General features: G+C 43.2%; 1 protein-coding gene across 4 annotated transcripts in view; it reads right to left on the bottom strand.

Annotated features, from left to right (window-relative positions):
• Nucleotides 1-16952, bottom strand: part of Zcchc17 (zinc finger CCHC-type containing 17) — a 45026-nt gene that overhangs the window by 18416 nt on the left and 9658 nt on the right. For 2 of the 4 annotated variants that reach the window (XM_021636517.2, XM_021636522.2), the window contains 2 exons: nucleotides 12754-12811; nucleotides 1007-1107 (listed from right to left, as the gene is read on the bottom strand). In XM_021636517.2, coding sequence (XP_021492192.1) covers nucleotides 1007-1107; nucleotides 12754-12811 — 159 coding nt within the window. The remainder of the gene's footprint in view (nucleotides 1-1006; nucleotides 1108-12753; nucleotides 12812-16952) is intronic. The other 2 variants (XM_021636533.2, XM_021636542.2) reach the window with 1 other exon arrangement.

The following is a 16952-nucleotide window of genomic DNA, read 5'->3' as shown; positions in this document are numbered from 1 at the left end:
TGTAATTGAACTCAGGTCTACATGCTTGCAAGCATTTACCAACCAAGCTATGTTCCCAAGCCTCCAAAGCAAAGCACCTGACCACTGATTTGTAATGCCTCAGCGTCTAACTTGTAAACATCATAGCAAACACTAACCTCAAATGGACTCGGTATCAAGCTAAGAACACTGGGGGTACAGGAAGTAGGAAGAGCAGACTTAATGGCAGAAGAGATATAGGAAATAATCTCCATCCACCCTATCCTGGAGGTAAAACAGAAGCTGGGGCCAGTGAGATGGCTCAGTGGCTAAGGGCGCCTGACATGAGCTCAATCCCAGGATCCACACGGAAGAGGGAGAGGAGGACTTTAGCAAGCTGTCCTCTGATCTCCACACATACTGTGGCCTGCATGTGGGGACAGGCAGACAGACAGCTGACATGCACACACCCTCCTGCCTCAGCCTCCTGAATGCTAAACTTACAAGGGTATGCCACCATACTCAGCTCTGGTTCGGTCTTATGGCTACACTGACACACTCAAACATTTTTTCAGCTTTTGAATAGTTTCCATGGCTTTCTGCCTGCCATTTCCTAGAAGAACACAGAGGACAAACATCCCCATGCCTGCCCTGCCCACTGCATTCCATGGTGCCAAATTCTAGGGGGAAAAATGATTGTGGATTATGTATGCTTTTCATTCTGGCTTAAGTTGAAGTGTATTTGACAAGTACTCTTTGAAGCCATGGTAAGGAGTAAAGTAAATCTCCTGAGGTTATTTTCTTTCTAAACCTCAGGAGGAGAGTTTTATGAACAGGCACTCATGCATCGCACTTCTATACTTCATGTTGTTTCTCCTAAATCTGTAGGACGGACAACCGGAAGATACAAACTCAAGACAGATGACTGGGGCAAAATTGAAAAATGTCAGCCACCACGAACATTTCCACACTCACCATCACAGAATTCCAATAAAACACCAGCTTTTTATAATCCTTTCAAAGCACATGAAGTTACAGGAAACTTTACCTCTCGGCCAATAAGCTTCACCCACACTTTGTCTCCAACATCTACTATCTCAGAAGGCTTATCCACACGACAGGATGACATGTGAGTTCGATGGACCAGACCTGAGCACAAGGAGAGAAATAAAATTTAGACTCTGAATGCATAGGTAGGAAAAAGATAGAAATTTTTAAATTTTCAATGAAAATGTTACATAGATTAAAACTACAAACTAATTTAAGACCACCCTTTAACCTAATCAACCACCAACATTGTTTAAAATTTTATTTTACTTTATGTATATGGGTGTTTTGTCTGCATATATGTGTGTATACCATCTGTGTTTCCAATGCCCAAAGAGGCCAGAAGATGATGCTACCTCTCCTGGAATTGGAGTTACAGACAGCTGTGAGCTGCCATGTGGGTGCTGGGAACCAAACCCTGGTCATCTAGAAGAATAACCAGTACTCTAAACCACTGAGCTGTCTCTCCAGCCCCAATAAAAGTTGGTTCAATAACTGCTTGCCTGGGGTAGAGCTCAGCAGGAGAACACAATCTTGGTATGCACTAGACTGAGCATTCAATTTCTAACACCAAAAGATAGAAGAAAAAAAAAAAAAAAGAAACACTATTCAGTGTTACAAATATGTCATAAAATAACATATAAATACAGTGCTGAGTTTGAGTTAACCCGAGCCTCCTGGATGCTAGGCATGTATTCTACCATTGAGCTATATCCCCAACACCTCACAACATTTATTTTTGATTACATGCCTGCATGTTTGTATGCCAGGTGTGTCTGTATGTGCAGGTGCCCAGAGAAGCTAGAAGAAGGCATCATATCCCCTGGAGCTGGAATTATGGGTAGTTGTGAGCAACCCAACATGAGTACTGGAAAAAAAAAAACTCAAGTCTTCAGTAAGAGCAGCAATTGCTCTTAATTGCTGAGCCATCTTTTCAGCCCCATTCATACAGGGTAGACAGAAATACTAATTGGTAAAATTCCTTAAAAGCAAAGGCATAAAGATGTTACAGCTTTGACTTTATCCTTCTGTGGTATTTATCCTTTCTCCTTTTGGGACCTTGCATATGCTAGTCAAATGCTACCACTGGACAAGGTATTCATACCTTTGATAGAAAAACACCACTGGGATTGTTCTCAAAGGAAAAAAAAATCAATAGAGACAAAAACCTGTGGGCAAAAACACTTGAGGTATTATTAGCTATGGATGTTAAAAATATAAGAATTGTAGCTGTGTGGGTGGTTGGTGCACGCCTTTAACCCCAGCGCTCAGGAGGCAGAGGAAGATGGATTCTCTGAGTCCAAGGACAGCCTGGTCTACAGAGGGAGATCTAGCATAGCCAAGGCTACACAGACAAACCCTGTTTTGAAAAACAAACAAAAAATTAAGAACTGAAGCTGGAGAAATGGCTTAGAAGTTAAGAGCACTTGTTGCAGATGCTAGGGAGATGGCTCAGTGGTTAAGAGCACTGGCTGCTCTTCCAGAGGACACAGGTTCAATTCCCAGCACCCACATGGCAGCTCACATCTGTCTCTATCTCCAGTTCCAGGGGATCCAACAGCCTCACATAGAGAGACATGTAGGCAAAACACCAATGAATATAAAATATAATTTTTTTTTAAGTTTTTTTTTAAAAAAAGAGCACCTGTTGCTCTTCCAAGGAAGGTTTGCTTACTCAGCACCTACACAATTGCTCAAACATCTGTAACTCCAGTTCTTAGGGTGGGATTCATGCTTTCTTCCAGCTTCTGAAGGCACCAGATTCACCTGTGTTCTACAGACATGCAGGTGAAATACTCATATGCATAAAATGATATGATAAACAAATCTAAGAAAATGTTAATGCAAGAATTAAGGTGGGTACAGTGGCTACACTTGCTAGTCCAATACTCAAAAGACTGAGACAAGAGGATCACAAATTTGAGGCCAGCCTGATCTACACAGTGAGTCCAAGACAGCCTGGGTTGTAAATTGAAACCCAATTTCAAAATAAAAAGAACAACAATTCTAAATCCACTTTAATAACTAATAATTGGAAAACATCTCAATGAAGGTAAATGTATCAACTGGAAAAGGAAACAACTGAATTAGGTATAGAATATTACAGCTGATGTTAAGCGAAAAAGAAATACAAAAAGTACTTTAAAAAAAAGTCTCACTATGAAGCCAAGGCTGGCCTTCTGATTCAACTACAGGTCTGTGCTACACATAGCAGCAAAGTACTATTTTTAATATATTAAATTGCTTAGAATAATTGGTGAAAACAGAAAAATAAGAAACATAATTAAGGGGGCTGGTGGGATGCTCAATGGTCAAGAGTACTGGCTGCTCTTCTAGAGGTCCTGAGTTCAATGCTCAGCAGCCACATGATGGCTCACTACCATTTATAAAGAAATCTGATGCCCTCTTCTGGCATGAGGGTGTACATGCAGACAGAGCACTCATACATTAAAAAAAAAGAAAGAAACATTATTAAAGGTAGAATTAACTTCTAGAAGTTACTTAACAATAACTATTAAAAATAACTAGGCTGGGGGAAAGGTATCACTTGTCGTGTAGGGTCCTGAATTTGATCAGTAAAATTATGTAACTAAAATAGTTTCAACTTTGGCTGGGCATAGAACCCCACACCATTAATCCCAGCTCTTGAGAGGCAAAGGCAGGCAGATCTCTGTGGGTTCAAGGCTGGCCTGGTCTACATAATGAGTTCCAGGACAGCCAGGGATGTATAGAGAATTTGTCTCAAAAACATAAAGCACAAAAACAATAACTTTTTAATTATTCCTACATTGTGTGTGCATGTGAGTACAGGTACCTACAAAAAACCAGGGTGTCAGATTCCCCAAGAGCTGGATTCACAGGTGATTATGAGACACCTGATGTGGTGGAAATTGAACTTGGACTCTTTAGAAAAGCGGTCCATGCTCTTAAGCCATCTCTCCAGCCCCTTAAAATAACTTAAAATATGCCTTTCCTGACTGCTGAAGGTGAATTCCTTTAGACAACAACCTTCTTTCTGTATCCCAAGGTAATCCCCAGGTGTGGGCACAAGACTGTCAGGGTAATAAAGGTATCCTATCCTTGACCATAGAACCTGGTTGGTTCAGAGAGAGACACAAGAAACCACCAGTATCAATCATGCCTCAAAATACCTACCATCTACAAAATGCTGTAAATACCCAGTTCGACCAGCAGGTGGCAGGAGTCTGCCAAAGGAAAGCAAAGAATACCTACGCCAAGACAGTCTAGACTTAAAACTTGTGCTAAGTCACCTGTAAGCCAAGCAAGTGGGAGAGTGGTCAGAGCTTGAGGGCAGCCTGGGCTATGTATGGAGACCCCTTCTCTAAAGGCAAAACAAAGTATAAACACCTGCTACACCTGATGCTAACCAAGGAGAAAACTAGAAGTCCCCGGCAAAACGTGTGTCTGTCGCCTGGCTAACAGTCTCACTATAACCACTTCTAGGTATCTGACCTAAGGAAATAATCAGTTTGGATTGTGGTATGCACCCAGGCTGCCTTTTCACCATGAAGCAGACTCATCTACTTGCCTTAGCCACCTGAGTAATGGGGGCTACAGACGCATGCTGCCATGCCAGCACAATGCATCCTGACAGAATTTAGAAGCAAACGAACACCCAACACAAGCACAGTACTTGATCAGTCCTGGGCAGTCACCAGAAGAGTCAGCCAAACACAGCAGTGATTCATTTCGTAGTAAAAATGTGTCCAGTACTGTGCACACCCAACATTTTCCATGGTAAAATAAAAGTACAATACAAAATTATATAATGCGACTACAAATGCTTAAAATGTACCTTTAAAATGTTAAGGGATTTCTCAAAAATGCTAATGGTGGAGATAGTAAATGTGCTGGCTAGTTTTATGCTAACACCAGCTAGAGTCACTCTGGAAATGGGAACCTCAACCAAGAAAACCCCCAACAGCCTTCCATATGAATGCAGGCAGACGGTCCTGGATGCTATAAGAAAGCCAGCTAAGAAAGCCATGAGGAAAAAGTCAGGAAGCAGCCCTACTCCGTGGCTTCAGTTTCACTCCTGGCCTCCAGGTTCCTGCCTTGACTTCCCTCAGTGATGGAATATGAGAGACAGAAGCTGAAACAAATCCTTTCCTGGCAGGTTAGTATTGGCAAATGCACTCGGGAGGCAGAGGCAGGTGGATCTTGAAGTCTGAGGGCAGCTTGGTCTATGGGACAGCTAGGGCTACACAGAGAGACCCTGTCTCAAAAAAATGAAACAAAAGTACCCTTTTCTCCCTAAGCTGCTTTTGTTTTGCTGAAGACAGTATTACAGATGAACTCTTTCACTTATCTTCAAACAGAGAAAATTTCTGGAGAAAATGAAAATAAGTAATTATTTTTAGGCATAAGCCAGGAATTGTGTCTGAAACAAACTGCCTTGTTCAGTAAATTGTGAGACATTTTAGTGTTGCTTTTGAGATGGGTTCTTGCCAAATAAACCAAGCTGGCCTCATATTTGTGAGGCTTGTCCCAGACTCCAAGAGCACTTATGAACAAGCACCACCTCATGCTGAAAAGTCTCTTCCTCTCTCACAAATCTGTATGCTCACACTGACTGTTCGTATACGCCCGAGGTTCAATGTGTTTATCCCTTCTTTTGGGGGTTCCATTAGAAGCTGTTTTCTTTATCCATGGCCAAGGGGTCTTTCACATCTAAGACAGGTGATGCTATAGACGGCTATTCCTTCTCCAAAATGCTTACTATGCAAATAATAGAAGCTTTGTTTTAATTGGGTCATCATAAAATCTAAAAATTGTGTAAATTTATGCCTCTGGGTTTTTACCCCCCGACCATGATAACATAATGCCTAACTAAAAATTCTGAAGAAGAAATTCACAAGTCCTGAAAAGAAGAGCACCTCGCAGTTGGGCAGTTCGTCTACAGCAGTCCTCTGGAGACGGAAATCCATTCCATCCCTCTATCATTAATGGGCCCTGTAAAGGAAACTGATGTGCCTACGATGACTGACAGAACCCTGTATCTCCTCTCTAAAGCTAAAGGTCTGCTTACTGGGAGCCAGACGGACAGCTACACAGTTTGTCCTCTTACCAACCATACGTCTTTTTACTTTTTTCTTTATTTTTGGTACTTTGAGACAGGGTTTCTCTGTGTAGTCCTGGCTGTCCTAGAACTTACTTTGTAGACCAGACTGGCCTGAAACTTGGAGATCTGCCTGCATGGGCCTCCTGAGTGCTGGACTTAAAGGCGCATACTGATGCCACCACCACCACCAGCCAGTGAATGATAGTCTTTTGACCCAGGATATACTTGTCATTTCTGGCAGAATAAACAGTGAAAACTCGGAAACAGATTAAAATGATTACATTCACCTTCTGAAACTGTAAGCCCCAAATAAACCCTTTCCTCTATAAATTACCTTGGGCATGGTGGCTTAGCACAACAAAAGAAAAGCAGCCAGGGTCAGATGAAACCTCCTCCCCTATCAGTGGACTTGGAAAGGGGCAGGGAGAAGATGAGGGAGGGAGGGTGGGATTGGGAGGGAATGAGGGAGCAGATACGGCTGGGATACAGAGTTAACAAAATGTAACTAATAAGAAAAAAAAGAAAAGAAAAGAAAAGCAGCCAGGACAGCTATGCAAAGTACATTTGTGTAAGAATACTTGGTACTTGCAAGGCACTGAAACTGCTCACTGAAACAGCTGTCAACAGTATCCCACCATTAGACAAGGAGAGACTGCAGCTGTAGCTCAGGAACAATGACAAGGAAAAAATCTGCACATGCTCCTCACTTGTCTTGTTTTGAGGCCCAAGCGTGTCTCAGATCTATGCTCCTTCTGCCCAGGTCTGGGAGTATAGAAGTGTGCCACCAGTCTAGGCTTGTGACTTTTCTTCCCAAATACTTTTGATTTGATTCAAAGTTGGTTGAATCCATGGACACAGAGCCCATAGATAAAGGGTCAAGTAGAACAGAAACAGAATTTGAATGAGTCAGTGCACTCACACAATAAAAATATGCTCCTATTTTTTATCATTGAGATACACTAAAAGGCAGAAAGGGCAACTTGCCTGCAGGACTCAAGTCGTTCTACTCTAGTAGATGCTCCAATGCAGACACAAAAACGCTTTGCTTTCTCTCGCAAATCCTGGGCCGACTAAATCCTGGGCCGAGCCTTGTGCTGATGAGGCAAGCACTGATCCACTGAGCTTTACTCTGGCCCTCTGTGCGTGGATTTCTGACATGATGCCCAAAGGGCGTATCAAATTCATCATCATGTTCAATAAACCCAACATGACACTTAAACAGAATGAGTCCCAACTGAATGTCTGTCAGTAAAAGAAGGAAATAACACAACCCTGACACTTGGAAAGATCTGGCTCCTCAATCACAGAGAGAGAGAGAAACTATCACCAAACCCCTTTATAGGTTCTCACCATTGTTTTAGGTTCAACATTCACCTCTTTCACAACTTCACTAGGAAGAGAGCAGGAAGATAAAACTGTCAATAAATGAGAGGACAGGAACATCCCCCAAAATGGCAAAATCTTATCTTTCGGCCCTACACATTCCTTTCTCTACTGCTGCAGTGAGCCATTTCCAGAGAATGGCATGTGACAATAATACATGCAGAGAAGTTAGTGCCTTCATGCCCTTTAGCTTTTGGGACCAGAGATACAGTCAAACATTTATGAACACTGGATTGTAGGCAAAAATGGATCCAAGGATGGACAAAAGACAGTTCTGTCAAACAAATAATCAGACTCTAACAGATACACATCACTCCCACAGATGAAAAAAAATTAAGTGATTTTTTTTTCCCAAGTTAAGAAACTAGTAAATGGCAGAGTTGGGACTTGAACTCATGTGCTTATGCAAGAAGACACTGACTGCCCACTGTATCTCAGACATTGCATAGTAGGCCCTCCCTGAGCCATCTGAATGGCTTGGGTGAATTCAAGGCTGTCTTCTTCACTTTCTTTCTTTTAAAAATAATTTACTTAACTTTATTCCATGTGCATTAGTGTGAGGGCATCAGGTCCCCCGGTGCCAGAGTCACAGACAGTTGTAAGCTTCCATGTGGGTACTGGGAATTGAACCTGGGTCCTCAGCAAAGGCAGCCGGTGCCTTAACCACTGAGCCATCTCTCCAGCACCCTCCTTCACTTTCATTACACACTATTTTAATTTGTTCCTGTATGTAGTTGTACCAGAATCCGCTGTTACTGTGACAGTCACTAGCTGCATAGCTATTTTACATTTAATTGTTAAAATAAAAAAGTCAGCAGCAACTGTATTAGATTGCAGACATGGTAAAATAGAAAACATAAAAATACATTTGGAGGGCTGGAGAGATGGCTCAGCAGTTGAGAGCACTGTCCACTCTTCCAGAGGTCCTGAGTTCAACTCCTGGCAAACATATGGCTCACAACCATCTATACTGAGATCTGCAGACAGAGCACTCACATACATGCACTAAGTAAATCTTAAAAAAAAAAAAAAACATTTTGCAGGCAGGCAGTGGTGGTGCATGCCTTTAGTCCCAGCATTTGGGAGGCAGAGAGAGGCCGATCTCTGAGTTCAAGGCCAGCCTGGTCTATAGCGTGAGTTCCAGGACAGCCCCGTCTCTAAAAACAAAACAAGCAAGCAAACAAACAAACAAAAAAACCATTTTGCTGGGTGGGATGGTATATACCCATAATCTTATCATCTAGAAGCCTAATATAGGATTACTGTGGATTAGCCTAAGATACAGTAAGATCTTCCCCCCCCCCAATTAAAAATGGCAGCAAGCTGGCTCAGCATCAAGCTTCAGGACCTGAGTTCCATCTCTGAACCCTATACACAAAAGGCCAAATGGAGCAGCTCACATCTGTAATCCCAGCACTCCTACTGCACAATGGGAGGCAGAGACAGAAGAACTGCCGGGAAGCTCACAGGCCTGCCTAGAGTATGCAGCCAAGCAAAAATAAGAGGCAGCATCACTAAGGTGGAAAAAGAGAACGGACTACCAAAACTGTCCTCTGACCGCACCATAACACCCATGTATGGCAATAATAAAAACTAAAAACACATTATTTGTGTGTGTGTGTGTGTGTGTGTGTGTGTGTGTGTGTGTGTGTGTATTGTTTTGGTCTTTGTCCTTGTTTCTAGCAAAGAAGCCATCAAACATGATTATCTGAGTTAATAGGAATAGCTCTTATTAGTTATAAGAAGCCCCTTTGACCATATCCAAGTCCATGCCAATAAGGTGACAAATAGTCTCTGGACACGGTTGGTCACAAGAATAATCAAGTGATGAGAGGGTTGTAACATTCAGCCCCATCCATCCAACCCCCACTGCCAGGAATGGAGGAGCGAGTAGGGAGGGGCCTTCAGAACAGTCCCTGCAGATATCGGTGCAGCTCATGGCTGGTGCAGCGCGCGGGAGTTCCGGTAGACCTAGTGAGTACACGAATCCTCCCTCCACTCTACTCCTACCTGTCCTGTGTGTCCCTTCCACTGTTTGTTCCTGAATGGTACTTCTCATCTCATTGTAAACCAGCGAAAGTAAGGAAATTGTTTTCCTGAGTTCTGTGACCTTTTAGTTTGGTGTTCTGAGCTTTTGTTTGTTTGTTTGTGACAGTGTCTTACAGTGTAGCCCTGGCTGGCCTAGAACTCACTCTGTAGACCAGGCTGACCTTGAACTCAGAGATCTGCCTGCCTCTGCCTTCTGAGTGCTGGGATTAAAGGTGTGCCTCATTTCCCTGTTCATCTGTTTTTTAAAAAAGTTTCATGTAGCCCACGATGGTCTCTAATTCATTATGTAGACAAGGCTGGCCTGAATTTCTGATTCCCCTACCTTCATTTTCCCCATGCTGGAATTGTAAGTATATACCACACCTGATCCACTCTAGCAAATTACCAAACTTAAGTAGAGGGTCATGGAAACCTCCAAGTTAGAGCTGGCTGGTCATCTTTACAGGTACTGAGGGGGTTGCAATCTTGTGGGACAGAGCCCCTTTAACTGTGGGATCTGATATTAATTCAGGGTTGATAATGTCAGAATTGAATTGAAAGTTGTTAGATACCTTGTTGATGTCCAGAGAAAAGGAAACACTAAAGAGAGGCCAGGGAGATAGCTCAGTGGGGAAGGTGCTTTCGACCAAGCCTAATGACCTGAGTTCAAACCCAGAACCCTTAAGTTGTACTCTGACCTCCATCTGTACACACAAAACAAACAAATAAATATAAAAAAACAAAACCAAAAAAGGACTTTCTGGTATTCGATCTGAATACCAGAAAGAGGTCATCAGCTGACAGGTTAAAGAATTCTGAGAACAGAATATAAGAAAGAAATTTAAACTAGCACCTCCCTGAAATAAAGACGTTACATTCTGATCCGACTTGCATAGCTTACTGCTCAGTCCTCCAAGTCAGGACCCTGGGAGAAGCTAGGCACAGTGCAGAAATGTCAACCACTCACGCTACCCACCTCGCCTACATAAGACGCTAGGATCAAAGCTCACAGTTTCTACCTAATTACTCGGCTCCCCGAGCTCTCACTGTGAGACTCGCACAGCTGTCAGACTGACAGATCCGCTTGTAAGCTGTCAGCCACTATCACAGGCATTATCTGACAGGGAACAGACACAGGGAGGTGAAAAATGACTGCTGAAAGGGAGCAGGCTTTTCATCTCTACCCAGTCCCCAGAGTGTCACATAAATGCCCATGTGATATTGGCACTAGCAGCCATGGCCGGTACACGAACACGGAAAATCCGTCTTTAGGCAAAAAGAGGCGCAAGTCCTGGAGGAGGGAGGGGGGTGAGCTCCACCTCCTTAAGTCCCAGGCAACATGAAACAAGAAACTCAACTACAGACGACTGACTGCCAACTTGAAAACCACTGGTAAGCCGCTTAATGCAAGGATGAAATACACAGCACAGTTGGCTCCAAGGCTAACAGCACAGCTTCATGAGCCACAGATCTGCAAACTACGCGAGACTCCAAAAAGTAAAACTAATCCCTCTCCTATGTACATCCTTCTCGCAGCAAGCCAACTCCCCACAGGAGGCCACTGGGAAGAGTTTATTCGATAGTCTCAGAATGGACACCATCACATAAAATACAGAGACACGGGTACACACTTTTCAAAAGGGCAGGCAAGGAAGGGGCATGAATACTCTACAACTGATTTTTAAAATTCTTATTATTTTAGATATCGTCTCAGGTCAATAATGAGTTCTACCTTGTTTCATGTGGGGGGGTGTTATTTGATTTTCTGAGACAGGGTCTCTCACTAGGTAGCTTGGGGTGGCCTGAACTCCCTGAGATGCCCCTGCCTGTCCTTGAACACTAAGATGAAAAGAGTATGCTCCCATGCCCAGCTTTTGGGTTCTACTGGTTTGCTTTTATCATGTTTTTACTACTTTTATGTGTGTGGGGACACACACATGCTGAGGTCTGAGGGCAACTTGCATGAGTTGGTTCCCTCCTTCTACCACGTGGGTTTGGCAGATGGAACTCAAGCCCCCTGGCTTGGTGGCAGGTGCCTTTACCTACAGAGCTATCTCACTGACCCTGTTCTTGTTTCTGTGGCATGGTCTCATAGCCCCAGGTGGTCTCACACTTACTGCAATACTCCTGTCACAGACCCCAGAGAGCTGAAATTAAAGGCACAAGCTATGACATACAACTTTGTTTCACAGATCCTAAAGTTTATTTGTTTGTTTGTTTGTCTGTTTAACCATGTAGTCTAGACTAACTCCAAGTTCAGTCCTCCAGCCTCAATCTCTCTTTCGTGTTTACGGGAATGTGCCACCACACCTGGAAAGATTCCCTATCTTTCCCTCATTCTATAGTCCCAGAGATCAACACACTGTTTGTGTCTAGAGGCATGTGTGTGTCCAGACGCACACATGCATGCAGCAGCCCCAGCGGGACATCAGCTGTCTTCCTTAGCCATTCTCTGCTGCAGTGGCCTGAGTCAGGGTCTTTCTGAACAGGAAGTTTAGGCCAAACTGGCTGGCCACTGAACTCTTAGAATCCAATGTTGTGGTTACAAGAATATATGCCATGTCTGGCTTTTTATGTGGGCGCTGGGGATCTGAGCTCAATTCCTCATGCTCTCAGAGCCACTTTCTTAGCTCTTTTTCTTTGTTGTTTTGGTTTTTAATTTTTTGAGACAGAGTCGCACTATGTAGTCTTTTGCTGCCCAACTTTGGCTTCTCTCCTTCCTCTGGGTGCTGAGATTACAAGATCAGGCCATTACATACTGGTAAAATGCCTCTCCTGTCTTTCTTAAGAACAAACACCAAGGGGCTGGAGAGATGGCTCAGCAGTTAAGAGAACTGGTTGCTCTTCCAGAGGACCCGGGTTCAATTCCCAGCACCCACATGGCAGCTCACACCTGTCTGTAACTCATGTTCCAGAAGCTCTGACACCCTCACACAGACATACATGCAAGCAAAACATCAATGTACATACAATAAAAATAAATAAATTACTAAAAATAAACAAGCACCAGTTTAGTGCTCAGTTAATAGATGCTGGTAAGCCTAAGGTCAAGGCATGCACACGGTGCACATGCACATACATGAGGCCAAACACTCACACACATAAAACTCTTTATCCCTATTGCTACACTGAGGATAAAGTAAAACAGACAAGCAAGTATCTGAAAACTTTAGGTCCTATCCTGAGGATGTGGTAGTGGCCGTAGCAGGGTGAGTGCAATGGCAAGTGCTGAATTTCCTGTTAAGGGCTCCCACCTTGCTTCCGACAGCCTGGGATTTTGATAAAAGCTCCATAGTCTGTCACCATAGCAACCTATAAAGAAAAATAAAAAATCAATGTTGCACAACTGAGAATCAATCCTCTCCCTCTCTCTTTTGATAGAGGATCTCAGGTAATGCAGGCTGGCCCCCAACTCACTGTGTAGGCAAGGCTGACCATGACGTTAGACTGTGTTCTTTCTAGAGACTTTCATCCCTCTACCTCTAGCAATCACGGTTTCAGCTTCATCAGAACAAAGCAAAGGGACTCAACAAGACACTTACTTGCCCTGACATTCAATAATATTTTGAATATTCACTACATACAAATACTTCAAAAAAAAATCCTCACGACTGTACAGAATTGCTGCTGTCATTCACAGACCACTGACAATGAGCTGATGTATGGGGAGACTACGCAAGTCCGTATCTCCCAAGGAGCAGCCCTAGAGTGTAAACTCAGTCTCAATTACACAAGAGCTGTTCCTGGATTCCTTCTCATAATAAAACTGTAAGGGCCAAAGGCTATGGGACAGCTACCACATCTGACATCCTGTTTTGTCCTGGTGACAGTCCTAGAAATATGCAAGTGTCCTATCTTGCAGATGAGACAACAGGTATAGAAAGAGCGAGGGCTTTGCAGCAAAAGGTGTGGCTTCTAATCCTGACTTTGTCATTTCCTACCTGTGGCCTAAACTCCCTGTGTTTCCATTTGCTACCATAGGTAAAGATGCCCGGCACTGGAGTCTATCTAGCACACAATGTACATTCAATGGTATACAGTTTTTGATAACTTACAACTCAAGACAAGTAAGTATAGAAAGGCAAAGACTGTTAGACTCAGTCTAGGGACAGACCTTGGGTACCGGGGGCTACAGGTCTCCTGTTCCACCAAACATCAGCATTACTCAATTCAATATTCAATAGTATAATTTTTTAAAATTTCATTCTTCTCTTTATTTATCATTATTCATTTACTATATTTTTGGTGTTTTGTTTCAATACACGGTCTCACACTGTAGTCCGGGCTAACCTGAACCTCACGGCAATCCCGCAGCTCGGGATCTCAGGTGCCAAGAGTGTGTGCACAAGCCACTACAACTGGCTTTCTGCATGCTGTGTTTTCAAGACAGGATGTGACTGCATAGATCTGGCTGGCCTGGAACTCATTATATAGGCCAATCTGGCCTCTAACTCAGAGCTATGCCTGCTTCTGCTTCCCAAATGCATATTAAAGGCGTTCACATTTTAATCAAACGTTTTATTTGTTATTTTTAGGTGTATGGCATAGTGTTTTGTTTGCATGTATGTCTGTATACTATGTGCATGCAGAGCTCACAGAGGCCAGAAGCAAGTGCACCCTGGCACTGGAGTTACCATGTGGGTGCTGGGAAATGAACCTGAGCAGCCAATGTTCTTAACTCTCAGCCATCTCTCTAGCCTGCTGCATTTAAAAAACCAACGAACCAAACAAACAAAACCACACAGTTATTTTGTGTTGTATGTATACATGCCATAACATGAGTGTGGAAGTCAGGGGACAATTCATAGAATTGTCAGGAGAGAAGTCAGTTCTCTCCTTCCACCATGCGAATTTCAGGGATCAAACTGAGGTGGTCAGGCTTGGTGGCAAGTGCTATTATCCACTGAGTTATCTTGCTGATAACTCTACTTGTTTTTAAATGGGAACATTGGGACAGGATGCCTGAACTAATTCTCAATTCTATTCTCCCGGGGCATACAGTGGAACAAACTATGGAAAAGTAAGGATCAAACAGTTGCAACCCCCCTCCCCAACCTTAAAAAAAATAAAAAAAGCACAATTATCAGATCACAATAAGGTGGAACTAGAAGCACTTTAAGAAAGATATTAAAGGGACTGAAGAAATGGGCCAGTGGTTAAAAGTAGTTGTTCCTACAGAGGACTCAGGTTCAGTTTCCAGCACCCACATACTAGCTAAGAACCCTCTGCAACTCCAGTTCCCAAAGATCCGGTGCCCTCTTCAGGCCTTCAAGGGCACTGCATGCCCATGGCGCATGAACATACATGCAAACAAAACACCCGTACACATAAAATAAAAATAAAGTATTTCTGAAAAGAAAGAAAAGAAAGATGTTAGAAATTAGCTGGTCCAGCCAGGCTCAGTGGTGCACACCCTCAGATCTAGCATGAGGGGATGGGGGAAGCAAGGGAGTATGAGTCAGTATGAGTCAGGAAGACTGCCATGAGACCACATTTATGGGCAGAGAGGAATTCTGTCTCAAAAACAACAAAGACATTAGTTGGTCCAACCCTGTCATCTTTTTCAAATGAAACGAGTAACGACCTGAGATACTAAGTGCTTGTCCAAGCTTACAAAGTAATTTATTCCATGTGAAATGGTCCCAGATGAAGTATTTCCCTATAAAGAGTATTTTACATTTGCTTATTTACGCATGAGTGTTTTGCCCACACACATGTACTATTCACATAACTGGTTCCTAGAGAGGTCAGAGAAGGACACTGGATCACAGGGGACTGGAGCTACAGAAGCATCTATGATGCCATTCAGGTACCAGGAAAAGAACCTGTGTCCTCTGTAAGAGCAGTAATGCTCTTACCCACTGGGCCATCTTTCCCGCCCCAATGTCTTTCCATGTCTCTCTGTCTCACCTAAAGCACTTTGAGTGATATTTGCTCTCGGATTCTAAAGAACAGGATGCGCAGTCTCACGCTGTATTATTATGGAGCACAGTAGCTGAAGAGCCTAATAGCAGCATCTGGAAGTTAGGGCCCAAGCCACCTTGCTGCTGTAAATTAAGACAAAATAACTTCCCACTCCTGAGGCTCCAGGCTCACACTGTCGTCTTTAGAGGTAATAACAGACCTTAATTTGGCCTCTCCCAAAAGGAAAGGTTAATGTGCTTCAGAAGAGAAGCTTTCAACGATTCAGTAAGGAGGAATCTTGCCTATTTCCAGCGCCAGGTGTTTTCACCACTGTGTCTCCTAGGGTCTCCGTTAGAGTTGAAATTAACAGGATGGCACCTGCCAGAGATGAGCACACAGTCTTTCTGGGGTCCCAAGAATAATCACTCAAATGACTCAGGAGGGCACATGGGGGGAAATTCAGTAATTATCTCAAATAAAACTCTGGCCTTGGGTAAAATGAATTTCCACCTTTAAATAAGAGCCTGCATTGGCTTTGAAACTTGTGCTGCTTGTAATGTAAATGATGTGGCTGAGGCTCAGAGCTCCTGGTCCAAAGTCAAGGAGTAGCACATACAGGCACAGACATTTTTTAATTTTACTCCAATGATATTTCTATCTAACCAACACTAATCACCCAAGGTCCTAATCCACAGAGTATGAAATAAAAACAATTAAAAAAAAAGATGCCTACTGGGAGATGGTAGCGCACACCTCTAATCCCAGCACTGGGGCAGCAGAGACAGGGGGAATATCTAAATTCTAGGCCAGCCTGATCTACAGAGCTAGTTCTAGAACAAGCCAGGGCTATACAAAGAAATTCTGTCTTAAAAAAACAAAAACAAAAACAAAAACTGCCTAACTTGTTTTTAAAAAAAATACGGTTTGCTGGGATAAATCTTTGCAAGCAGTTAGCAAAGTAAAGCTGTAACAGAAGCATACGAACACCCTGACCTACCACTGTGGTGAGAATTTTAGAATTTTAGTTTCTTTAAAGACACAGAAGTAGCTGGGCGTGATGGCAAACACCTGTAATCCCAGCACTCAGGGAGGCAGAGGCAGGCAGATCCATGTGTGTTTGAGGCCAGTCTGGTCTACGGAGTGAGTCCAGGAGAGCCAGGTCTTTGTTACACAAAGAACCCCTGTCTTGAAAAACAAACAAACGCAGAAAGATTATATGTTTCTGTTTTAATCCCAGCTGTGGGGATATGGGGCTGCTTTGAGCAGCTGACTATGATTTGCCTCCTGCTCTAGCAAATAGTTTTTCCTGAAGATACTTTTGCAACTGTGTAACTTTTGAAATTCTGGGGATTTTTCAGGGGATATATAAATGCTAGAGTCCCCATAAGTGGTTGTTGGTTGCTGTTGGTCTGTTAAGTAAATGAGAAGAAGGAACTACATATCCTAACAGTAAAACTCAAACTTGCCCCAAGGAGCTCAAGGCCCGTAATCAGCAGGAAGTAGTCTAACAACAATGTCACCCCCCATTCCAACCTCTGACTTTATTCAG

The sequence above is a fragment of the Meriones unguiculatus genome, chromosome 3, assembly GCF_030254825.1.
Source record: "Meriones unguiculatus strain TT.TT164.6M chromosome 3, Bangor_MerUng_6.1, whole genome shotgun sequence".
Classification (NCBI taxonomy): domain Eukaryota; kingdom Metazoa; phylum Chordata; class Mammalia; order Rodentia; family Muridae; genus Meriones; species Meriones unguiculatus.
The sequence above is the reverse complement of the archived record's forward strand: the minus strand, read 5'-3'. Positions and strand labels throughout refer to the sequence as shown.